The following is a 26,818-nucleotide window of genomic DNA, read 5'->3' as shown; positions in this document are numbered from 1 at the left end:
TCTGTACATGATTCCTGGAAGCTGAAAATGTCCCAGTTCTTCCATGGCCTGCATACTCACCAGACATGTCACCCATTGAGCATGTTTGGAATCCTCTGGATCGACATGTCCGACAGCGTGTTCCAATTCCCGCCAATATCCAGCAACTTCACACCGCCATTGAAGAGGAGTGGGACAACATTCCACAGGCCACATGTCACACATGAGCAAATGGTGGTCACACCACATACTGACTGGTTTTCTGATCCAAGCCCCTGCATTTTTTAAAGGTATATGTAACCAACAGATGCATATCTGTATTCCCAGTCATGTGAAATCCATAGATTAAGGCGTCATTTATTTATTTAAATTGACTGGTTTCCTTTTATGAACTGTAACTCAGTAAAATCTTAGAAATGGTTGCATGGTTGCAACCTTTCGGGTATTAGTCCAACACTCTAACCACTAGGCTACCCTGCCGCCCCAAGATGAATAGATAGAGAGAAAGGCTTAGCTGAAACCATGGTGACAAACTGTAGGGCCGTGGTGCTAGATCGACCTTTGAGCGGAGAGATATAGTTAATCAGTGACATGACACTGGCCACCTGTCAGACACAGATGGGTGTCTATGCAAACTACCTGTCCTCCAGGACACCTACAGCACCCAATGTCACAGGAAGGCCAAAAAGATAATCAAGGACAACAACCACCCGAGCCACTGCCTGTTCACCCCGCTATCGTCCAGAAGTTGAGGTCAGTACAGGTGCATCAAAGCTGGGACTGAGAGACTGAAAAGCAGCTTCTATCTCAAGGCCATCAGACTGTTAAACAGCTATCACTGACATAGAGAGGCTGCTGCTGTCACGAACGTCATCAGGGAAATGACCGGACCAAGGTGCAGCGTGGTGAGCATACATTTCCTTTATTTAAACCACCAAAGTGCAGCTTCCTAGGGCTATACAGGCCACTAACAAAGACAACTACCCACAACTAAGGTGGCAAAACAGGCTGCCTAAGTATGATTCCCAATCAGAGACAACAATAGACAGCTGTCCCTGATTGAGAACCATACCCTGCCAAAACATAGAAACAGAAAAAATAGAAATAAAGAAACTAGAATGCCCACCCTAGTCACACCCTAGGCCAGGGTGTGACAGCTGCCAACATACAGACTAAAATCACTGGCCACTTTAATACATGGATTTAATAATGGTATCACTAGTCACTTTAAATAATGCCACTTTAATAATGTTTACATCTACATTACTTCTCATGTGTATATACATCTATTGATTCTTGCCTATGCCGCACGGCCAACACGCATCCATATATTTATATGTACATATTCTTATTCCACCCACTTACATTGTGTGTAAAAGGTAGTTGTTGTGAATTTTTTAGATGACTTGTTAAATATTAATGCACTGTCAGAACTAGAAGCACAAGCATTTCGCTACACTCGCATCTGCTAACAATGTATATGTGACCAATAAAATTTGATTTGATTTGATGCTCACCCAGCACACAGTGGAGACTAATATGACCCACTGAGTGAGAAAAGTACAGGACATGACATTCAGTGAATTTAAAGCCCTGGTCATGATGCAGTTTGATGTAGTTATGAAGTACAGTGCCTTCAGAAAGTATTCATACCCCTTGACTTATTCGTCATTGGGTTGTCTTACAGCCTGGATTCATAATGGATTAAATAGATTTTTCTCACCCATCTACACACAAAACCCCATAACGACAAAGTGAAATATTTATAAATTATTGCATAAAAAAAAAAAAAATACAGAAATATCTAATTTACATAAGTAGTCACACCCCTATGTCAAAACATGTTACAATCACCTTTGGCAGTAATTATAGCTGTGAGTCTTTCGGGGTAAGTCTCTAAGAGGTTTGCACACCTGGATTGTACAATATTTTCACATTATTCTTTTTAAAATTCTTCAAGCTCTCAAGTTGGTTGTTGGACATTGCTAGACAGACATTTTCAAGTCTTGCCATACATTTTCAAGCCAATTTAAGTTACTGTAATTAGGCCCTCAGGAACATTCATTGTCGTCTTGGTAAGAAATTCCAGTGTATATTTGGTGTTGTGTTTTAGGTTATTGTCCTGCTGAAAAGTGAATTTGTCTCCCAGTATCTGGTGGATAGCAGAATGAACCAGGTTTTCATCTAGGATTTTGCCTGTGCTTAGCTATATTCCATTTATTTGTATCCTAAAAAACTCCCCAGTCCTTGCTGATGACAAGCAGACCAATAACATGATGCAGTCACCACCATGCTTGAAAATATGGAGAGTGGTACTCAGTGGCATTTTGTGTTGGATTTTCCCCAAACATAATGTTTTGTATTCAGAACATAAAGTAAATGTCTTTGTTAAATGTGTTGCAGTTTTTACATTACATTAGTGCCTAATTGAAAACAGGATGCATGTTTTGGAATATTTTTTATTCTGTACAGGCTTCCTTCTTTTCACTCTGTCATTTACGTTAGTATTGTAGAGTAAAGATGTTGTTGATCCACCCTCAGTTTTCTCTTATTACAGCAGTCAAACTATGAAACTGTTTTAAAGTCAACTTTGGCCTCATGGTGAAATTCCTGAGTGCTTTCCTTCCTCTCCGGCAACTGAGTAAGGAAGGATGCCTGCAACATTGTAGTGACAGGGTGTATTGATACACCATCCAACATTGTATTAATAACTTCACCATGCTCAAAGGGATATTCAATGTCTGCTTTAAACAAATATATCTATTTACCAATATGTGCCCTTCTTTGCGAGGCATTGGAAAACCTCTGTTGTCTTTGTGGTTGAATCTGTATTTGAAATTCACTGCTCGACTGAGGGACCTTACAGATAATTGTATGTGAGGGGAACAGTATGTGTGGGATACGAGGTAGTCATTCAAAAATCAAGTTAAATACTATTATGGCACACAGAGTGAGTCCACGCAACTTAGTATGTGACTTGTTAAGCAAATTTGTACTCCTGAACTTTAGGCTTTCCATAACAAAAGGGGTTGAATACTTATCGTCTCAAGACATTTAGGCTTTTCAAGCTACATTTTTTTGTCAAAATGTCAAAATACAAACTTCCACTTTGTGCTTAGACCAGTGACACAAAATCTAAGTTTTATACATGTTAAATGAATGCTATAAAACAAAACAAAAATTTATAAAGTTAAGGGGTGTGAATACTTTTTGAACATGGAAGACAAGATTCATTTTCTTTATTCTTTATTGCAGTGGTTGGGCTATACTGAATCCGTCTTGAAATGACCCTTTACAAAACAATGAATGCTACTCCTCAGTCGTTCTGAGGGCGAAGACCTTTTCTGCTGACTAAGTCAAATCTCTGCTTACCCTGAAAACATCACCAGTGTTTTCACACAAGTAATCGGGGCTATATAGCCCAGGATCTGTGACTTTTGAGTAACACTACTATTTCCCTCTTTCTCACTAATGTCCACATTTAACAGCCTCTACTACACAATGCCCCTTATTTATAGGCCTGGGCAAGTCGTGTGAGTGGGTGTTTGTGTTACCTCAGACTCTAAATATCTATTCCTCTCAGCCTGCTACTTCCTGTCTGACAGGAAGTGTGTATGTGTGTGTGGAGGGAGGTCAGTGACCTTTGGGTCTGAGCGGGCGACGGACTTGTTGTCCGTGGCAACGTGATGCTGTGTTTCCAGGCTATTGTGCTGAAGAGAGAAATGGGCTGTGAACTGGAGGTTTGCTGCTTTCAACAGCCAAGACAGCCTCCCTTTCCTTCATTTAATATTTCACCCCCCCTTGAAACCTCCCTGCATCCATCCATCCTTTGATTGAATCGGTAATCCCCCCCTGGCACTGTGTGAGCAGCTGTGACAACAGCTCTGAGGAGAGATGGAGTCGTTGGGAGTAGCTGCGAGAAAGGCAGTCCCAATATTTTCAGACCAGTTTACAAGTTCTCTCTGTTTACTGACAGAGTGCACAGTCAGCATTCATTCAAAGGCGTGTGTGTGTGTGTGTATATGTGGTAAGGTAACACCCCACTGGGGTTAGAGTTTGGATAGGGCATTCAGCTGGTTGCAACATCCTGTTGTGAGAGACGTTGCAAACAGGTCCGCACACTTCTCCCTATCAGTCCACTGTGGGAAAACTACACTCCACTAAGAACAATGAAGCAGCCTGGGGGCAGAAGAAAATACAGTGTAGACATAACTCTAGAACCTCATTTTAAATCTTATTTTCTTCACTGTGGCAGCAGGTTCTTTTAACTCCCTCAGACATGGACAGACATTAGATGCACATGACAGGATATCCCCAGGCAAAACAGCCCCACCTTGGCGACGTGTCCGTCTGCCTTCCAACTGAACTGAGGAGAGAAGAAGCATTCCGGTGGCTGTGACATCACTTCCTCTTGCCTCAGAGGTCATTGACATTGCAGGGGTATCCTGTGTCTAGACTTCCTGCCATTTTGTTTGGTGCCGGTGGGTTGTGGAGCACACAGATGTTTACCTAACTGACTGTATCCATCATAGGGTATAAACAGCTTACGTGGCATGATATGCCAAAGTCAATGGCAGCTCAATGACTTCATAAACAAATTAGAGGACATCAGATCAGCGGCACATCTATGTAAACACACACTATGTCATGTTTATGACATGAAGGCTTAATGTCAAGCTGTACCATCATGTATAATGGCACCCTGATAATAATGAAACACAACATGACCACGGCAGTTTGCGTTTTTATTTCATGTCTGTCCTGTTAAAGTAGGGTCTCTTATTCCTGATCCTTCGCAAACAGATAATAAAAACATACATTTAGAAAAATATACATTGATATTAGAACTGAAGACTTAAAATTCTGTGTTTATTCAAATATACATTTTGCATATTAGAATCTATAAAAAGTCAGAAAGGTTTGTTTCGAGCAGGGATTTCTGAGGTGAAAAGGACTTGTATCTGACTGAACAAATCGGCAGGTATTTCCAAACCCCTTAAAGCTTATTTTTCATTCAGCGAGGATGTGTGAATACTTTATGAATTCCAAATTGACCCCTATCCCCTAGGTACTCCCGAAGACCTGAAATTCTTGGATAGATGTAAGCATATATAGTGAAAACTCCACACAGCCAAACAGAAGGAAAGTAATACTGGTACTTTCATTCTTTCAGATCTACAGGAGTGCCTATGGTATAGGGGTTAACTTGGAATTCAGCAGGGGACATTCTTCCTGTAAGAATAGTTGAAGAAAAGGGTCAAGGGGAGGTATATATGAAAATAACAGTTTCTCTACTGCTCTACTTCATCCCTCTCTCTCAGGCCATCATGTCCCCCTAGTCTGGTAGAGAAAAGCAGAAGTTGTAACATACTCCTGCTGCAAATGCTACAGTACTAAAACCTTGCCGTTAGTTCTGTCCAGTTGTATAAGGAGGTACTCAATTTTAGAGGAGAGAGGAGTTTGAGGTGTTAAAGACTATCCCTCGATACCCACTCCAGAGTTAGGCTGCATGTCACCAAGCGAAAGCAACTGCCTTTAAATTCAGAAAGACAACGAGACAGTTCAAAACAACTGTTTGTCCCGCAGGACCTCAAAGTTCAACCAAAGTTCACATGCAACACTTTCTATCAACAGTTTCACGTGCTTTGTCCTTCATTGACATCACATACAGTACAACATCCCTTGCCTCCCACATTATTCGCAAACATCCTTATAATGTTCCAAAAACAACTCTGTCCAAACTCGCGAAGTTCCTTTCAATCCGCTAAATATCCCCCTATCATACGTAAGGCATCCTTCGCGTGGTCATGAAGTTCTAAATTCTCTGTTTTTCTGCAAAATTCACAAAAGGTTACGACAATCCTTTATCCAAAGGCTTCAGGTTCCGTTCAGTTCCTCTCGATCTGGTCGATGTCCAGCTCTCCCCCCAGCTGGTAGATGTCCTTCTCTGTCCCACACTCACTCTTCCAGAGGGGGTGTCCCTCTCCCATTCTCTCCCCCCCTCCCCTGCATGGGGACCAGGGCCTAGAGTCCAGGCTACACGCAGAGTCACTGTCCAGCTCCTCATAGGAAGAGTTATCCTCCTCCTCATCCACTTCCTGTTGAGTCTCAGCACCTAGGTCAGGTGCACAGGTGAAGTAAGATTCCGATTGGCTCAAGCTCCTGGAGGAGGGTGGGGGCATGTTTGATTGACAGCTGTCTGGACCAGAGAACCCAGGGCAGCTCAAGCTGTGGAAAGTCTGGAGTTTCTGTTTGAGAGAAGAAATAAGAGGAAAAGAAAGGGAGATTTTGATTGGTATAACAACACATTTACAGTATCGTTGTCTTACTGTTCAATCTTGATTCAGGTCACACAACCTATGTACCAACCTAACTTAATTAACCCATCAGTAATACTCTGTGAGAGTTGTTCAGAGAAACCTGAGAGCTAGGTCTTTATGGCATGTGGGTGTGTGACTCGTGCTTCACTGGTAGAGCTGAACTCGCCCTTCCACTAGGGAGCTAGTTTTGTTAATGTTCTGGTTAGTCTGTTCACAGTCAGAGGAAACACAGTGGAAAGACAACATGGTGAGATCAGTTGCAAACCACAAAGGTATCCTCTTCCTCCCAACCCCATGTCTCTCCCTGTCCTGCTGCACTGAGGGGATGAAGCACAAAAACACACCAGGCAAAACGGCAAGCTTTCCTGAAGACTTATAATGTTATAATATATCTTATATGATTCCTCCTCCTTGTTTGGCTTGACCTAGCTTATTGAACTGCACTGGCCAACTCACACACCCATCATCAAGTTGACACTTATGAATAATTGTGTTGGACAAAAGGGAAAATGTATAGTGTGTGTGTGTGTGTGTGTGTCCGTGCATGCTCTAATGAGCAAACACCCAGCAAATGGACATCATAAGCCCTCAGGAGAGGAGAGATTACTCTGGAGCAGCTCTGGGTTTACTTAGGTGTGATCTCTCCTTTCAGAGACCAGAGACGTGTGTGTACGACAAACACACTGTGCCCATGCAAGGTGTATAAATCAGGCTATTTGGGTGACAACTACATGTATGCTTAAGAGAGTGCGTGTGTTTACTAACGAGAGAGAGAAAGCGAGAGAGAGAGAAAGCGCAAGAGAGGGCTAGTTAGACTGGCACTGTCTGAATACCAATATTTACATTCTAAACAGTAGGCTTTTTGGTTATGCAAAAAATGCAACGTTTTATAGTATAATGTGCAATTTCAAAAAAAATGTGTATGCTTTAAATGCCAGGATGTCATACTGATTTCGACTTTTCATCTAATAGAATTCACTGCACACTATTGAGGAAGAGAATCGTATTTTCACAGCCATGTGTGTTTGACAACAGCCGATAATCAGAATAGGGACGCGCTCTACAAAAACGAACGAATGGCGAGGAACAAGCCATTCATTCCCTCAACCTTACAATAGAGCCAGAGCAGAGGCATCCCAGCAGTGAAAGGGTGAAGCGTCCCTCTCTCCCAGTAGCAGATGTTGAAGGCATGGAGGTGAATAGAGATGAGTGTTTCTATAGCCCACGGCACACATGATGGACAACTCTAATGTTCCTCAAATCCCTCATTCACTTCTTCCTGTTACAATGGACTGGTAGAGACTTTAACAAAATGCTTTTACAAAACGTACATGTTTTGGGTTGGGGCTCCCAAATACACTACGTTATGAGAGAAATCAAATAAAAATTATAAAGTGCTGGGTTTATATAACTTTAATGTTTACTATCTTTGGCAATGTCAGCTTTACATTCTGTGGCTAAAACATGCACAAAGCTAACATTTAGACACATTCTGGTACACCAATAATATATCAGGTGACCACTGAAGGCCAGTGCTTTGCTGTAGTCACCTCAATGGAGTGGAAAGGGGATTTTTGAGGGCCTCTCCCTCTTTCTTCAACCCTTGTAGTACCCCCTTCTAATTATAACACACAGATGAGAGGGGGAATGAGGGAGAGGCAGAAAGGGGGGGTGGTATTCTCTACAATATGCTTCCTATTAAATCATATTGGGCTAAGACCAGGATTTGGGGAAAGGGCTTTTAATAATCTGCAGTTTACCCACCTTTTGTTTTCTAGAGCACCCGTCTTTTCCCACATGTTGTTGTGTTACAGCCTGAATTGAAAATGTATTACATTTATATTTTGTGTTACTGGCCTACACACAATACCCCATAATGTCAATGTGGAATTATGTTTTTAGAAACTTACAAATGAATGAAAAATGAATAGCAACCCTTTGTTATGGCAAGCCTAAATAAATTCAGGAGCACAATTTTGCTTAACAAAATTTTAACAAGTAAAATAAGTTGCATGGACTCTGTGTGCAATAATAGTGTTAAATGATTTTTGAATGACAACCTAATTTCTGTACCCCACACATACAGGGCAAATCCAACACAACGCAAATATTGTGTGCAACGCTCTTAGAGACTTACCAAGAAAGACTCACAGCTGTAATCGCTGCCAAAGGTGATTCTAACATGTATTGACTCAGGGGTGTGAAAACGTATGCAAGAGAGATATTTCTGATATAAACATTTCTAAAAACATGTTTTCACTTAGTCGTTATGGGGCAGTGTGTGTAGATGGTTGAGACTAAAAATCTATTTGAATTCATGCTGTAACACAACAAAATGTTGAATACGTCAAGAGGATATGAATACTTTCTGAAGACAATGTACCCACACACACACACACACATACATAAATAGGAGTCACTCAGCTAAAGCTCTTGATCAGAGCGTATTTCCAAGACCCATATAAAAAAAGGAGGGACTGGTATAATAAAATGCCCCCAGAGAGACAGTGTGTTATGGGAGAGAGAGGGACCTCCTGGAACAAACGCAGACACAGGAGGGGAAAAAATGGAGCTTTACCCATTACTGGCAGGCAGACGGACAGAGACTAGTACAAGTCTAACATATTTACCTGCGTGTATGTGGGTGTGTGTTTGTGTCACAGTTTGCTGCCATAGCAAGGCCCCATGCCACCACACCAACCCAACCACTTAGGTATTCCCACAACCCCACAGGGGCTGCAGCTCAGCTATGCTCACCATGCCTGTCATCCCAGGAATGGCGAGGAGAAGTGACCCGTCACTTCACGAGCCTGAACCCAGGCCAATGAGAATATATTAATTCATGAGACTCTGCTCTGCTAGCCCTCCACCAGCAGGGGAGATTTAGGGAGAAATAAATAACCCCTCTCTCTACACTGCAATTTCTCTTGCCCCCAGAGACGTATGCACACTCGTACAAACTGCAAATGCATCCAACAATTTGTAGAGTCACAAGCTTGAAGTAATCATTGCGTGCTAGGAATATGGAAATACTGACTACTTAAATACACATATGTGAATTTGTCCCAATACTTTTGGTCCCCTAAAATGGGGGGACTATGTACGAAAAGTGACTTCTAAACGGTTCAAATCAAGGTTTATTTATCACATGCGCCGAATACAGACAGGTGTAGACCTTACAGTGAAATGCTTACTTACAGGCTCTAACCAACAGTGCAAAAATGGTATTAGGTGAACAATAGGTAAGTAAAAAAAATAAAAATAAAAATAAATAAAAAATACAGTGAAAAATAACAGTAGCGAGGCTACATACAGTAGCGAGGCTATAACAGTAGCGAGGCTATATACAGTAGCGAGGCTATATACAGTAGCGAGGCTATAACAGTAGCGAGGCTATATACAGTAGCGAGGCTATATACAGTAGCGAGGCTATAACAGTAGCAAGGCTATATACAGTAGCGAGGCTATAACAGTAGCGAGGCTATATAAAGTAGCGAGGCTATATACAGTAGCGAGGCTATATACAGTAGCGAGGCTATAACAGTAGCGAGGCTATATACAGTAGCGAGGCTACATACAGTAGCGAGGCTATAACAGTAGCGAGGCTATATACAGTAGCGAGGCTATAACAGTAGCGAGGCTATATACAGTAGCGAGGCTATAACAGTAGCGAGGCTATAACAGTAGCGAGGCTATATACAGTAGCGAGGCTATATACAGTAGCGAGGCTATATACAGTAGCGACGCTATAACAGTAGCGAGGCTATATAACAGTAGCGAGGCTATATACAGTAGCGAGGCTATATACAGTAGCGAGGCTATAACAGTAGCGAGGCTATATACTGTAGCGAGGCTATAACAGTAGCGAGGCTATATACTGTAGCGAGGCTATAACAGTAGCGAGGCTATATACAGGCACTGGTTAGTCGGGCTGATTGAGGTAGTATGTACAGATGGTTAAAGTGACTATGCATATATGATAAACAGAGAGTAGCAGCAGCGTAAAAGAGGAGTTGGGGGAGGGGGGGGGCATATGGCACACAATGCAAATAGTCCGGGTAGCCATTTGATTACCTTTTCAGGAAACTTATGGCTTTGGGGTAAAAACTGTTGAAAAGCCTTTGTCCTAGACTTGGCACTCCGGTACCGTTTGCCATGCGGTAGTAGAGACTGTATGACTGGGGTGGCTGGGGTCTTTGACAATTTTCAGGGTCTTCCTCTAACACCGCCTGGTTTAGAGGTCCTGGATGGAAGGCAGCTTACTGGGCCGTATGCACTACACTGTGTAGTGCCTTGCGGTCGGAGGCCGGGCAACTGCCGTACCAGGCAGTGATGCAACCATGCTCTCAATATTGCAGCTGTGGAAGCTTTTGAGGATCTGAGGACCCATGCCAAATATTTAGTTTCCTGAGGGGGAATAGGCTTTGTCGTGCCCTCTTCACGACTGTCTTGGTGTGTTTGGGCCATTCTAGTTTGCTGATGTTGTCACCAAGGTACTTGAAGCTCTCGACCTGCTCCACTACAGCCCCGTCGATGAGAATGGGAGCGTGCTCGGTCCTCCTTTTCCTGTAGTCCACAATCATCTCCTTAGTCTTGGTTACGTTGAGGGATAGGTTGTTGTTCTGGCACCACTCAGCCAGGTCTCTGACCTCCTCACTATAGGCTGTCTCGTCGTTGTCGGTGATCAGGCCTACCACTGTTGTGTCGTCTGCAAACTTAATGATGGTGTTGGAGTCGTGCCTGGCCGTGCAGTTGTGGGTGAACAGGGGAGGTGTTCAGTCCCAGGGTCCCGAGTTTGGTGATGAGCTTGGAGGGCACTATGGTGTTGAATGCTGAGCTGTAATCGATTAACAACTTTCTCACATAGGTATTCCTCTAGGTGGGAGATGGCAGTGTGGAGTGCAATTGAGATTGCATTGTCTGTAGATCTGTTGGGGCGGAATGCAAATTGGAGTTGCTCTAGGGTGTCTGGAATGATGGAGGTGATGTACGCCATGACTTTCAAATCACTTTAGAGGGCAGTAGTCATTGTGGCAGGTAGCCTTACAGTTCTTGGGAACATGAATGATGGTGGTCAACTTGAGACGTGGGGATTACAGAGAGGTTGAAAATGACGTGAAGATGCCTGCCAACTGGTCAGCGCATGCTCTGAGAATGCACCATGGAATACCGTTCGTTTCCTCAGCCGTAGCCTCGGTGTTGGCTGAGATAGCCCTGTGTGTGGTAGCCCTGTCCTTTAGTTTAGCGTGTACCTCTGTGTTAATCCAGGACTTTTGATTGGGGAAGCAGCTGTGGGGACAACGTCGGCGATGCATTTCCTGATGAAGCCCAAGGCGGAGGTGGTTAGCTCATCGATGCTATCGCCGGAGTCCCGAAACATATTCCAGTCAGCGCTAGCAAAACAGTCCTGTAACATAGCCTTCAATTCAGAGGACCATTTCTCTATAGAGTACGTCACAGGTACTTCCTGTTTGTGCATTTGTTAGTACACAGGAAGCGCACCCTTTTGCGTCTGGCAAACCCCTCACCCCTAAGCCGGCATTACAGAAGTTCCAAAGCAATAATCAGTACAAATATAACCGTATTCATAGTTTCATACATACACTACGGTTATATTGAGCTACCGTACATTTGCAGTGCTATATACAGGCCGTTTCTGCTTGTGTATCACTATTGCAGCCAAGTTTATAGTACTGAGTCAGACTCAATACCTTACCTAAGCCATGCTATACTCAACAGGACTGAGATTGATCAAGAGTGCCTGAGTTTGGCTGTGTGCATCTGTGACAATGTGTGTGCGTGTGTGTCAGTGTGATTTCGTGACCTACAGTATTCTGTGCTGTGAGAGAGTAAATTGGTAAGTGCATATCTGGTTTCATGCGTGCGTGATGGCTGAAACTACTGCACAAACCCGCACCACCTGATCTCATCAGTCCTCCTCACACAGTGCTAAAGCGCAGTCGAGCAATCCCAACCACAAACAAAAACGGAATAATAAAAAACTAGCCTCCATTCATTATTGGTACTATCCATGCGAAAATAATAGACTGTGAGCCATTGGGCATTCCAGAGAGCAGAGGTAACTGGTGCGGATAACGAAAATGCCCTTGGTTTTAGTGGCTGGCATGGACACAGGAAACATGCTAGGCTCCATTACTGAACACTTGTTGATCCAACCCTGGCAGGGTTGAGGAGGAAGGAGAGGCACAAAGTAATGATATCAGCTAGCTACATCAGTGTTTACACTGTGCTAGTCCTGGAGGAGCCCTATATGTGCTGGATTTAATTCCAAACTGTGCTATCTCAGCACATTCTCAAGGGAGACGCCTTCTTCAGAGGGATAGAGCTAAGTGAGCCAGTGTGGTATCACTGTAGGAAAGTTAAGAGTGGGACTGCATATAGTGCTGTATCATCATAATTGGCTGCATTCACCATCTGATTCATGTGCAAAATTAGACTGTATCCATGATCCTATCCATCCATTCTACATGAAGCCATCATGTAGTAATCTCAGAGCAGTTCCACGACTTCCTCTGGCACTCCACAAGCACAAACAAGCCTCCTCCAGGCCAGGCATAATGTGATCCAGCTAAAAATAAAAACCTGGGTGACTAAATAGCCTGATCATTAATCAAATCTCCCTCCCCCACAGTCAACCACTGGAGGGAGGGATAGAGTGACGGAGGGAGGGAGGAAGAGGGAAATTGACTGCGGGTTCAACATTTGCATCGTGTGTTTACCCAACAGAATCAATGAAATGATAACCGGAGCCAAGTGTGCTAGAGCATGGCAGTGCGAAGCATGACCAAACACAAGGAATGCTCCTTAGTTAACGCCATTTTCCAAAGGGGAGACTTGAAAACATTTACCCACCACACTACAAACCATCGACCCAGAAAAACTTAATACAGCCTGATTTAATCCCCCAGATCAGACACAAAGAAGGAAGCCAAATTATGTTTGAAGAGCTCTTGAATGTTCCCAACCTCTGAACAGAAGTATTCCTTTGTTGGTAATTTTGTTTGGCCTGGTCTAACCTTATGTATTCAGGTTATTAAAGGTATTACAGAGTTTAAAGACTTGGATGAAAGTTGAGCTATATATATTTTTTATTTTACAGTACACAAAACAATTGAGTTAAGGTGTCTTAATACAAACGGCTGCTCTCATCAGTGGGTGCATCACCCCCACCCGCTCCGAACTGCTGGCAGGGTGATGCCCCCCGCCCCCTTCCCAAAGGGATTTCCCAAGGACGGGAAGAACCACTGGACACCCGGGCGGGCATGGAAGCAAGCGCACACACAATCATCAGGACCAGCACACATGCTGTATACAACTTGATTTATTTAGGTTATGTTCTATGGCCTTCAAACTCATCTCTGGACCTCGGAGCCAGTTCCACTGCGTTGTTTCACTGTTCCCCTCTAATCAGGGACTGATTTAGACCTGGGACACAAGGTTGGGTGCAATTAATTATCAGGTAGAACAAGAAAACCAGTAGGCTCCGGACCTCGTAGGGTAAGAGTTGAATACCCCTGTTCTACGGTTTACATGTGTTCTGATAGTGTCCCAGAGACCATCTAGTCCATTGTCATAGTCTTGAAGGCTGCTCGTTCCATAGTCCAAGAAGTCCTTTAATCAAGTGTCCATTCTGAAACACTGAGGTTTACACATTTTCCAATTCCTAAGTATTGTCCGTTTGACTGATAGTTGGGCCAGAGTAATAATGCTTAGCGTGGTTCTAGGTTGGATCTTACCCTACTCCCTAGTAGGTACACTACAGGAAACAGTGGGATACATACATTCAAGATTTCAGACAACATATCAACTAACTCAGTCCAGAATCTTTTGACAGCTGGATATTTGCAGATGCATTAGTGTACCGACCTCACCACAGCCATCCCAACAAGTCTGAAAGGCTTTGTTTAATGTTTTTCAACTTGTGTGGTGTGATATATGCCCTTCGTAAGATCTTCATTTGATCTACTCTTAATCAAGATGAGAAAATACCGATTAAGCTCTGTGAAATGTCTTAGTCATCATAAGATAATCAGATTCCACTAATATGGTTTGATCTAAAGTTGCCTTTCAGTAATTTGGCATTGCCAGACACTCTTGGCAGACTATTGAAGGGTGTGTGTGTGTCCACGGTTACTAACCTGGGTCATCTTGGCCAGGTCCAGGGAGGGTCGTGGTTCCTGAGCATCCTCTGGTCTCCTGCGCTTCATACCGATCTTCTTATCGTTCAGGACGCAGGGCTGGGACTTGCTCCGCGACAGCCCCCCAGTCCTCCCTGCTGTCTGCCCAGCACGTCTCCCCAGCTGTGGGTTGCAGTCCGGTGAGCTGGCCCCCTCTCTGTGTTGGTCTGGCAGGCTGATCTGCTCATGGGACAAGGAGAGGGGCCTGAGAGAGTGGTGGTAGGAGGGGGAGGTAGGGGAGGCAGTGAACAGAGGGTGAAGGGGCAGGTGCTGGTTGAAGCAGGGAAGCTCCAGGGAGCCTTCTGTGGGGTTGTTGGAGCGGGATGGCAGGCTGAAACTGGAGCTCCGCTGCATGGCAGGAAAATGAACCCCTGAAAAACTTCCACCACCTCCTATTCCACTTCCTCCAGAGCAGCGCTGCACACTCCCCCCGCTGTGGCACCTCCTCTTCTCCACCGCCGTCCACACTCGCGACCCCTGAGGTCTCCATGACGACCTGCAGCTCCCAAACGCTTCGGAGAAGGACAGTGAGAGTGAGCGGCACTGGCGCTTGCTAGGGGGCGCCGTGGCGGCTGAGGTGGAGGTGGCGAGGGCCAGGGACTGGGTGGCTGCCAGCTTGGCATCGCCCAGGTTGAGGTCTCGAATGAGGCTGGTGATGGCGGTGGCAGTGCCCACCTCGCGGCCCCAGACCCGGCTACTCCGCTGACACTCCTCGGGCAGAACGTCCCACAGGCTCTCCAGACTGGCGCCGGACTGGCAGGGGGTCCCTGGCTGGACGGCACAGCCTCTGCGCAGGTCTAGCCACCTGTCTGCCTCTGGAACACAAGAACACACAATAAATACATGAACACACACGTTATGTTATGTTTTATACTTTATATATCATCTAATATATCAGGGGCCTAATTTGAAATCATTACTATGTTCCTCCTATATTACTTCTCCCCCTCTGGCAACATAAGCTACTATTTGCCATCTCATGGAGTTTTGGAAATCCCACTTTATCTCCTCTACAGAGGCTATGTCAAGATAAAGTACAGCTTTAAGTGAAACAATAAACGACAGGGAAAGCAGGGCAAAGTTTCCAGGGTGAGGTTCAATGTGCAGTGTGCATCTTCTTCACGTATGCGAGTGGGGCTTCGCGTTAGGATGACCAACCCAGTAAATGATCACACATGCATGCACACGCACACTTAGACAGTAAGCAATAGCAGCTCTTGGTTAGTTAAACTGTAAAGTGTATCCTGGTGAGTATCGCCACATCTGTAGGAACTCTAATAGAGAGAGAGAGAGAGATGGAGCACATCACTCAAGGTCTAGATTCTCAGTAGAGGTGGTTTAAGACAGGATAGTAAAAAACAGCTAGCTATAGACAGGGGATTGGTTCAACCCAAGCTGCACTTCTTGACAGTACATTATCTGAAACAGAGCTGCTAGCTCTAGATCAACAGTTGAATTATGGCTGGCAGGGAAATAGTCTGAGCTTATTGGTATTACAAGATTCTACAAGCAACCTGGCAGCCTCTACTAGACATGTAAATGTCAAATGACAACATACGTCATGAATTAATCACATGTTTTATTTGGCACTACAGTTGTCACAGAATGCTTAGTTAACAAAAATTTGCACGAGGAGGCCTAAGGGCAACAGTGGCACGGTGGTGTTTGGCCAAAAACAGTACCAGTCACATAACAAACACTGACTTTCAGGTCTATGAACCGGACAATGTTGTGCCACTTGTTTTACTGTTGATGGGGGTTTCTCCAACTGAAAAGTTAAGTGAAGACAAGTTTAGACTGAAGGAGAACTTCCAAAAGTCCTCTGACTGGGGAATATGTCTTAGTCCGGGTGGGTGGCTTCCTCCAACGGACAGAAATGCAGCCTGACTTGATTGGTTTAAATTCAGACAGAACTTGACAAATGAATATGCCGACATTATTCATCACAGGCACAAAGGAAGAATATGACAGTCCAGTGGGCAAAACACCACACTGGTTCTGGCCAATGTAGCCGCTACTGATCTCAAAGCTAGCACAGATATCTGTTGATTCCCAATTGGCAACCAGGGGCTCATCTCTGTCCAAATCCATCCCTTCAAATGCCTCTCTCCATTTTTGACCTCTCTTTGGTGGGCGGAAGTCTTTGTTTCAGTCCCAAAGAACAATGGACGGGGGCTACGACATGACCTGACAAGAATGTCAAGAATACAAAATGACAATAGGAGAAAGCATCTAAAAGAAATAACCTCGCCCAGTGGAAAAATGTGTTCTGCAAAGGACTGCAATCCCAGCAAAGGCCATTTAACAGCATACAATGTCTTATGTCAGCTGTAACAGATACAGTATCTACAGTACCCCTCTCCGGTACATGGGACAGATGACGGGGCGGTCCAAAGGAACTTTTATTTACAGTAGCTTGTCTTTTAACATGGGGGGGGGGGGGGGGGGGTAAGGAGTGTGATATTCGCTGAGCCAAGGAAATCATTGACAAAGGCCACACAACACTCCATTACTTTTGAGTCCAATGAGTGCAGTGCACAGCTCATTGTGAAGGCAGGTGCACACTGGGCATGAGAGGGAGGCGAGAGACAGATGGTAAAAGAGAGAAGTGAGACAGAAAGAGAGTGACAGAAGGGGATCAGCAGAAATAGTTAAAGGGGAGGGGAGCTTATAACAAGACATAAAGCTGGTGAACAACACAAAGAAAATGAAAATAAAGCCTGATACAAGACGGTAAGAAACTAAAAATGGTGAGGATAAAAGAGTAAAGGCCTTAGTCTGAGGGATGGATGCACTCACCCACAGTGCCACAGGAGAAGAGGGTAGTCCCTCTGCTCATGGTGCCGCGCTTACGCTGTTGATGGACAGATGGAGGGAAACAGACAAAGAGGACATGGCTTAGACTAGGCTCATTTATCAGACTCTAAACATGTCCGTACATAACTCTCCAAGCAACCCACACACAATCCCTGTTTGTCCTAGAACGTACAGAACAATTCAGAAAGGAGAACAAACAGGGTGGTGCAGTCAAGCTCATAGAGAAATGGGGCAAAGGGACAGAGTCATTAACATTGCTGGGAGACACCTTAGGTTCAACGTCACAACAAAACAGTGTCATGACAGCACTACTGTGACAGCACAGTGTGTACTGTACCTTACAGTACACACTGGGGGCTATAAAGAGGTACAACTACTCACATGGGCTTAATTTCAGTTGAAGCCTTTTCACCCAAATTGTTTGATTTGAAAAGCAGCCCTTGTATGTCATCGACTGCTGAGGTAGAATAATATACCATTTATTGAGAAGGGCCAACCTAGAGATCATATAAATGAATTTAAGACCTTGATGGCGAGCACCCTGCCAAAAACTACAATAGGATGTATTGTAGAGAAGCCAACAGAGAGCCCAAGTCTCATGTTTCCAAGGTCAGTTGAGAGAGAGACGCACCTGTAAGGTACATGTTACAGTGCTTTAGTTATAGGTCTAGCAGAGTTTTACTCACCAGCAGAAATTCAGTGTCTTTGGACCTTACATCATCGACACCCTTCTTCTTTTCCAGTGTTTTTGAGAATATGATCACCATGGTAGGGTGCAGCTCTGCTCCAGTCCATTCCAGTGCAGAAGAAGGCCATGGGAAGCCATCTTAGTTGAGGGCGGAGGGGAGACAGTCTTTTGGGCAGGTTGGATGTGCAGATGACCACCTTCCATCGGCAGAGTGTCCTCGGGTGTTAGGGGAGCGTCTCTCACTCTTCAGCCATCCCTGTGCAACAACAGACAGAGAGATGTGGTGAGCACACACACACACATACAGTTGAAGTTGGAAGTTTACATACACCTTAGCAAATACAGTTTTTCACAATTGCTGACATTTAATCCTAGTAAAAATTCCCTGGCTTAGGTCAGTTAGGATCAACACTTTATTTTATAATAGTAGAGAGAATTATTTATTTCAGCTTTAATTTCTTTCATCACATTCCAATTGGGTCAGAAGTTTACATAAACAATTTAAAGGCAATGCAATTGAGTGTAACTTGGCTCAAACGTTTAGGATATTCTTGCACAAGCTTGCCACAATAAGTTGGGTGAATTTTGGCCCACACCAGACAGAGCTGGTGTTCCTGAGTCAGGTTTGTAGGCCTCCTTGCTCGCACACACTTTTTCAGTTCAGCCCACACATTTTCTATGGGATTGAGGTCAGGCCTTTGTGATGGCCACTCCAATACCTTGACGTTGTTGTCCTTAAGCCATTTTAACACAACTTTGGAAGTATGCTTGGGGTCATTGTCCAATCGGAAGACCCATTTGCGACCAAGCTTTAACTTCCTGACTGATGTCGTGAGATGTTGCTTCAATATATCCACATAATTTTCCTTCCTCATGATGCCATCTATTTTGTGAAGTGCAGTCCCTCCTGCAGCAAAGCACTCCCACAACATGATGCTGCAACCCCCGTGCTTCACGGTTGGGATGGTGTTCTTCGGCTTGCAAGCCTCCCCCTATTTCCTCCAAACATAACGATGGTCATTATGGCCAAACAGTTATATTTTTGTTTCACGAGACCAGAGGACATTTCTCCAAAAAGTACGGTCTTTGTCCCCATTTTTATGGCAGTTTTGGAGTAGTAGCTTCTTTCTTGCTGAGCAGCCTTTCAGGTTATGTCGATATAGGACTCGTTTTACTGTGGATATAGATACTTTTTGTACCGGTTTCCTCCAGCATCTTCACAGGGTCCTTTGCTGTGGTTCTGGGATTGATTTGCACTTTTCGCACTAAAGTACGTTCATCTCTAGGAGACAGAATGTGTCTCCTTCCTGAGCGGTATAACGGCTGTGTGGTCCCATGTTGTTTATACAGTGCCTTGCGAAAGTATTCGGCCCCCTTGAACTTTGCAACCTTTTGCCACATTTCAGGCTTCAAACATAAAGATATAAAACTGTATTTTTTTGTGAAGAATCAGCAACAAGTGGGACACAATCATGAAGTGGAACGACATTTATTGGATATTTCAAACTTTTTTAACAAATCAAAAACTGAAAAATTGGGCGTGCAAAATTATTCAGCCCCCTTAAGTCAATACTTTGTAGCGCCACCTTTTGCTGCGATTACAGCTGTAAGTCGCTTGGGGTATGTCTCTATCAGTTTTGCACATCGAGAGACTGACATTTTTTCCCATTCCTCCTTGCAAAACAGCTCGAGCTCAGTGAAGTTGGATGGAGAGCATTTGTGAACAGCAGTTTTCAGTTCTTTCCACAGATTCTCGATTGGATTCAGGTCTGGACTTTGACTTGGCCATTCTAACACCTGGATATGTTTATTATTGAACCATTCCATTGTAGATTTTGCTTTATGTTTTGGATCATTGTCTTGTTGGAAGACAAATCTCCGTCCCAGTCTCAGGTCTTTTGCAGACTCCATCAGGTTTTCTTCCAGAATGGTCCTGTATTTGGCTCCATCCATCTTCCCATCAATTTTAACCATCTTCCCTGTCCCTGCTGAAGAAAAGCAGGCCCAAACCATGATGCTGCCACCACCATGTTTGATAGTGGAGATGGTGTGAGCTGTGTTGCTTTTACGCCAAACATAACGTTTTGCATTGTTGCCAAAAAGTTCAATTTTGGTTTCATCTGACCAGAGCACCTTCTTCCACATGTTTGGTGTGTCTCCCAGGTGGCTTGTGGCAAACTTTAAACAACACTTTTTATGGATATCTTTAAGAAATGGATTTCTTCTTGCCACTCTTGCATAAAGGCCAGATTTGTGCAATATACGACTGATTGTTGTCCTATGGACAGAGTCTCCCACCTCAGCTGTAGATCTCTGCAGTTCATCCAGAGTGATCATGGGCCTCTTGGCTGCATCTCTGATCACTCTTCTCCTTGTATGAGCTGAAAGTTTAGAGGGAAGGCCAGGTCTTGGTAGATTTGCAGTGGTCTGATACTCCTTCCATTTCAATATTATCGCTTGCACAGTGCTCCTTGGGATGTTTAAAGCTTGGGAAATCTTTTTGTATCCAAATCCGGCTTTAAACTTCTTCACAACAGTATCTCGGACCTGCCTGGTGTGTTCCTTGTTCTTCATGATGCTCTCTGCGCTTTTAACGGACCTCTGAGACTATCACAGTGCAGGTGCATTTATACGGAGACTTGATTACACACAGGTGGATTGTATTTATCATCATTAGTCATTTAGGTCAACATTGGATCATTCAGAGATCCTCACTGAACTTCTGGAGAGAGTTTGCTGCACTGAAAGTAAAGGGGCTGAATAATTTTGCACGCCCAATTTTTCAGTTTTTGATTTGTTAAAAAAGTTTGAAATATCCAATAAATGTCGTTCCACTTCATGATTGTGTCCCACTTGTTGTTGATTCTTCACAAAAAAAACACAGTTTTATATCTTTATGTTTGAAGCCTGAAATGTGGCAAAAGGTCGCAAAGTTCAAGGGGGCCGAATACTTTCGGAAGGCACTGTACTTGCGTACTATTGTTTGTACAGATGAACGTGGTACCTTCAGGCATTTGGAAATTGCTCCCAAGGATGAAGCAGACTTGTGGAGGTCTTGAATGATTTATTTTGATTTTCCCATGATGTCAAGCAAAAAGGCACTGAATTTGAAGGTAAGCCTTGAAATACATCCACATGTACACCTCCAATTGACTCAAATGATGTCAATTAGCCTATCAGAAGCTTCTAAATCCATGACATAATTTTCTGAAATTTTCCAAGCTGTTTAAAGGCACAGTCAACTTAGTGTATGTAAACTTCTGACCCACTGGAATTATGATACAGTGAATGATAAGTGAAATAATCTGTCTGTAAACAATTGTTGGAAAAATTACTTGTTTCATGCACAAAGTAGATGTGGTAGTTGCCAAAACTATAGTTTTATTTTCCACCATAATTTGCAAATAAATTAATTAAAAATCCTACAATGTGATTTTCTGGATTTTTTAGGTGTAGAAGCACTTTGTAAAGCTGGTCAAGGTTCACATCAACAGCATCCTCCTGGATACCCTAGACCCACTCCAATTCGCATACCGCCCCAACAGTTCCACAGATGACGCAATCTCAATCGCACAACATAATGCCCCTTTTCACCTGGACAAAAGGAACACCTATGTGAGAATGCTGCTGTTCATTGACTATAGGTCAGCGTTCAACACCATATTGCCCACAAAGCTCATCACTAAGCTAAGGACCCTGGGACTAAACACCTCCCTCTGCAACTGGATCCTGGACTTCCTGACGGGCCGCCCCTAGGTGGTAAGGGTAGGCAACAACACATCTGTCACGCTGATCCTGAACACTGGGGCCCCTCAGGGGTGTGTACTTGGTCCCCTCCTGTACTCCTTGTTCACCCATGACTGCGTGACCAAACATGACTCCAACACCATCATTAAGTTTGCTGGTGACAGTGGTAGGCCTGATCACCAACAATGAGGACAGCCTATAGGGAGGAGGCCAGAGAACTGGCAGTGTGGTGCCAGAACAACAACCTCTCCCTCAATGTGAGCAAGACAAAGGAGCTGATTGTGGACTACAGGAGAAGGCGGCGGAACAGGCCCCCATTAACATCACCGGGGCTGTAGTGGAGCGGGTTGAGAGTTTCAAGTTCCTTGTTGTCCACATCACCAACAAACTATCATCGTCCAAACACACCAAGACAGTCGTGAAGAGGGCCCGACAAAACCTTTTCCCCCTCAGGAGACTGAACAGATTTGGCATGAGTCCCCAGATTCTCAAAAAGTTATTCAGCTGCACCATTGAGAGCATCCTGACCAGTTGCATCACCACCTGGTATGGCAACTGCTCGGCATCTGACCGTAAGGCTCTACAGAGGGTAGTGCGTACGGCCCAGTACATCACTCAGGCAAAGATTCCTGCTATCTAGGCGGTGTCAGAGGAAAGCCCATAAAATTGCCAAAGAATCCAGTCACCCAAGTCATAGACTGTTTTCTCTGCTACCGCACGGCAAGCGGTACCGGAACACCAAGTCTAGGATCAAAAGACCCCTTAACAGCTTCTACCCCCAAGCCATGAGACTGCTGAACAATTAATCAAATGGCCACCGGACTATTTACATCGACCCCCCCCCCCCCCCCCCCCCCCATTTGTTTTGTACACTGCTGCTACTCGCTGTTTATTATCTATGCATAGTCACTCCATCCCTACCTACATGTACAAATTACCTCAACTAACCTGTACCCACACACACTGACTCGGTACCGGTACACCCTGTATATAGCCTCATTATTGTTATGTTAATTGTTATTATTTTTGTATTTTATTTTTTAGTTTAGTTTATTTGGTAAATATTTTTTTAACTCTTCTTGAACATCACTGTTGGTTAGGGGCTTAAGTAAGTAAGGTTTACGGTAAGGTTTATGGTAAGGTTTACACTTGTTGTATTCGGCGCATGTGACAAATAAAGTTTGACTTGATTTTGATTTGATGTGGGCACACGTGTGTTGAGCACGCCAAGGATGACCTTTTTTCTATCAAACCACAACAGTGTGTCCCCAGGCGCAGGGCGAGGAGGACAGCAGGATTGCTCATAATGTGTTTCTGTTTGGCAGGCAGCAGGGCCCTGATAGAGACGGTCCTTAACACATACAGCACACTGGGCTTGGACCCCACATACAGAGCACACCACAGGCTCACTCTGTAGTATGTACTGAGTCCTCCTCTACAAAATGTTTAACTCACAACACTAGGGAGCTAATCCAAAACAGTATAGTTGAATCCCCCAGACAGACAGAGCTTGGCTATATCAGGAATAGCAATCACTGCAGTGACCTTGGGGTTGTCCCGACCACACGCTGTAAAACAGCTGATTAGAGAGGGCCAGGCCTGTTCCTCCAATCAACAGCCTACTGTCTACTTTCAGATTCTACTGTGGGCCAACAGACACAGCTACCACAGCCTTCAGAGCTCCTCAGCTAACCCCATGACCACTCTGGGTTATCCATAAGATATGGTAGAGAGAAAATGTAAAGGGTTGATGATTTTAAAAATGATGGGGCCAGTTGGAGAGGATAGAAAGTACTGGACGTTGAGATTGCATTGATGCACTACATAACAAAGAAAGGGGTAATGTGCTTCCCAACTGTGGGGTAACAAAGGAGGTGACATAAGGAGGGCTTCACGGGTCCCAGAGGCTGTCCTCCACCCACAGGGGCCAAAGAGACCAATGGCTCTGCTCTCCTCTCTGGCCCCATGACGGCATGTAGCCTCCTAATGTTTAATGTGGGCCAGCCCAGCCCATGCAGGCCCACTGCCGGCATATGATTCCCATTATCTCTATGTATCCCTGGGAGTCAGAGGAGCAGGACTGGGCCTCTTGATGTTAGAGGGGGCGGTGGAGCAGGACTGGGTCTCATGAGACTAGAAGGGGTGGCGGAGCAGGACTGGGCCTCGTGAGTTTAGAGGGGGTGGCGGAGCAGGACTGGGCCTCGTGAGGCTAGAGGAGATGGCGAAGCAGGACTGGGCCTCGTGAGTGTAGAGGGGATGGCGAAGCAGGACTGGGCCTCGTGAGGCTAGAGGGGGTGGCGGAGCAGGACTGGGCCTCGTGAGTGTAGAGGGGATGGCGAAGCAGGACTGGGCCTCGTGAGTGTAGAGGGGATGGCGGAGCAGGACTGGGCCTCGTGAGTGTAGAGGGGATGGCGGAGCAGGACTGGGCCTCGTGAGTGTAGAGGGGATGGCGAAGCAGGACTGGGCCTTGTGAGGCAAGAGGGGGTGGCGGAGCAGGACTGGGCCTCGTGAGTGTAGAGGGGATGGCGAAGCAGGACTGGGCCTCGTGAGTGTAGAGGGGATGGCGGAGCAGGACTGGGCCTCGTGAGTGTAGAGGGGATGGCGGAGCAGGACTGGGCCTCGTGAGTGTAGAGGGGATGGCGGAGCAGGACTGGGCCTCGTGAGTTTAGAGGGGGTGGCGGAGCAGGACTGGGCCTCGTGAGGCTAGAGGGCGTGGTGGAGCAGGACTGGGCCTCGTGAGTTTAGAGGGGGTGGCGGAGCAGGACTGGGCCTCGTGAGTTTAGAGGGGGTGGCGGAGCAGGACTGGGCCTCGTGAGGCTAGAGGGGGAGGCGGAGCAGGACTGGGCTGGTGAGGCTAGAGGGGGAGGCGGAGCAGGACTGAGCCTCGTGAGTTTAGAGGGGGTGGCGGAGCAGGACTGGGCTGGTGAGGCTAGAGGGGGAGGCGGAGCAGGACTGAGCCTCGTGAGTTTAGAGGGGGCGGCGGAGCAGGACTGGGCCTCGTGAGGCTAGAGGGGGCGGCGGAGCAGGACTGAGCCTCGTGTGGCTAGAGGGGGCGGCAGAGCAGGACTGGGCTGGTGAGGCTAGAGGGGGTGGCGGAGCAGGACTGGGCCTCGTGAGGCTAGAGGGGGTGGCGGAGCAGGACTGGGCCTCGTGAGTTTAGAGGGGGTAGCGGAGCAGGACTGGGCCTCGTGAGTTTAGAGGGGGTGGCGGAGCAGGACTGGGCCTCGTGAGTTTAGAGGGGGTAGCGGAGCAGGACTGGGCCTCGTGAGGCTAGTGGGGGTGGCGGAACAGGACTGGGCTGGTGAGGCTAGTGGGGGTGGCGGAACAGGACTGGGCTGGTGAGGCTAGAGGGGGTGGCGGAGCAGGACTGGGCCTCGTGAGGCTAGAGGGGGTGGCGGAGCAGGACTGGGCCTCGTGAGTTTAGAGGGGGTAGCGGAGCAGGACTGGGCCTCGTGAGTTTAGAGGGGGTGGCGGAGCAGGACTGGGCCTCGTGAGTTTAGAGGGGGTAGCGGAGCAGGACTGGGCCTCGTGAGGCTAGTGGGGGTGGCGGAACAGGACTGGGCTGGTGAGGCTAGAGGGGGTGGCGGAGCAAGATTGGGCCTTGTGAGGCTAGAGGGGGTGGCAGAGCAGGACTGGGCCTTGTGAGGCTAGAGGGGGCATGTGTAGCCTAGGTTTCAACAAGGGGTCATGGGAGAGGGAAAACACAATGAGAATTACCTTCTGGAGCCATGTGATCCAATTCCACATGATGCAGAACTAGGACACCTTGGGACTTAGGTCAATGCTCACATTTTATTTCAAGTATGGGTAGCTATAGCCCAATATGGTGACCGGAATATGGGCGAGTGGGTGTGTTGAAAGGAGGAAAGTGAATCAGCTAATTGAGCAGATTTGTTATCACTCAACAAATCGTTTTGCGTGGCTGATTGGGTTGCACGACGAGTCAATTAGCCGGTGACCAGTGCTGTATTGAAGAAGAAGCCCAAACTCTCACGGTATGGTAGCTCAATATACAGTAGGTGCATGGTAAGAAACAAAAAACCCAGCTTAATCAAACCGTTCAAACATATAGCAAAGTGCTTTCGACACACCCACTCCTTTCCACTACTTTCCTTTTGACATATCCACTCACCCACACTCCGATCGCCATATTAGGCACCAGCTACCCCCTTCTCCTTTATTTGCTTAATAAACTTGAGGAATCTCAAAAACCCTAGTAGTTCTACATTGGCACATTTCTGTGGTACATCTTCAACTTAAGGTTGCCTCGTGTAACATTTTAACCATGGTTCCATGCTTGTTAAATCATGTTTAATATCTGAGTAAATTATACTGCAGCAGATGGCAGACTCTTTGGCTCCAATTCAAGTTTAGGCCCAAAAAGGGATCATATTAAATGTCAATAATTATTATATTTATATATCCCGAAAGGAAAAAAAGCTAAATATGATCCAATTCCATAGGGGATGTACTGTACCTCACAGTAATTCTAACCAGATTTTTCTTCATTATAGAAGTTGGGTCTGGGCACAGGCCCCTTGGCTCTCAATGGTCGATTACTGAGAAGGGCAGTACTGGTAATGGCACCATGCCCAGGCTGATTCTCCACAGGCACATGAATGGGCACCTGGGGGGACAATATGGGGCACTGTAAGGTTCTGTGGTACAGTGTTTAGTGTCCATCACTGATTGGATGTGGTTACGGTAAACTTGTGAGGAGCGCATCTAGTGTCACAGCTTTGATCAGTTATGTTAAAATAAACAAACACATCGCATCAATGAACTCTGCAACTTGGGGTTGATGAGACGGTGAGTCAAAGAAAAATAACAAATAGATCTATGTAATGTCTGTATGTAATGCTCAAGGCCCCTCAAACTCAACTCTGGACCTCAAAGCCAGTTCCACTGCATTTTTTCAATCAGGGATTTAGACCTGGGACACCAGGTGTGTGCAATTAATTATCAGGTAAAACAGAAAACCCGCTGGCTCCGGACCTCGAAAGGCAGGGATCATCAACTAGATTCAGCCGTGGGACTATTTTCTTCCTTGAGCGGATGGGCAGGGGGCC

General features: G+C 45.6%; 1 protein-coding gene across 1 annotated transcript in view; it reads right to left on the bottom strand.

Annotated features, from left to right (window-relative positions):
* Positions 1-4,707: 4,707 nt before the first annotated feature.
* LOC110502498 (protein FAM53B) overlaps positions 4,708-26,818 on the bottom strand; it is a 38,047-nt gene continuing 15,936 nt past the window's right edge. Inside the window, exons 2-5 of the mRNA XM_021580555.2 lie at positions 18,001-18,258; positions 17,297-17,351; positions 14,459-15,312; positions 4,708-6,227 (exon numbers count right to left, since the gene is read on the bottom strand). Of these exons, the coding sequence (XP_021436230.2) occupies positions 5,868-6,227; positions 14,459-15,312; positions 17,297-17,351; positions 18,001-18,081 (1,350 nt within the window). The 5' untranslated portion in view covers positions 18,082-18,258 and the 3' untranslated portion in view covers positions 4,708-5,867. The remainder of the gene's footprint in view (positions 6,228-14,458; positions 15,313-17,296; positions 17,352-18,000; positions 18,259-26,818) is intronic.

Source organism: Oncorhynchus mykiss, chromosome 23, assembly GCF_013265735.2.
Source record: "Oncorhynchus mykiss isolate Arlee chromosome 23, USDA_OmykA_1.1, whole genome shotgun sequence".
Taxonomy (NCBI): domain Eukaryota; kingdom Metazoa; phylum Chordata; class Actinopteri; order Salmoniformes; family Salmonidae; genus Oncorhynchus; species Oncorhynchus mykiss.
The sequence above is the reverse complement of the archived record's forward strand: the minus strand, read 5'-3'. Positions and strand labels throughout refer to the sequence as shown.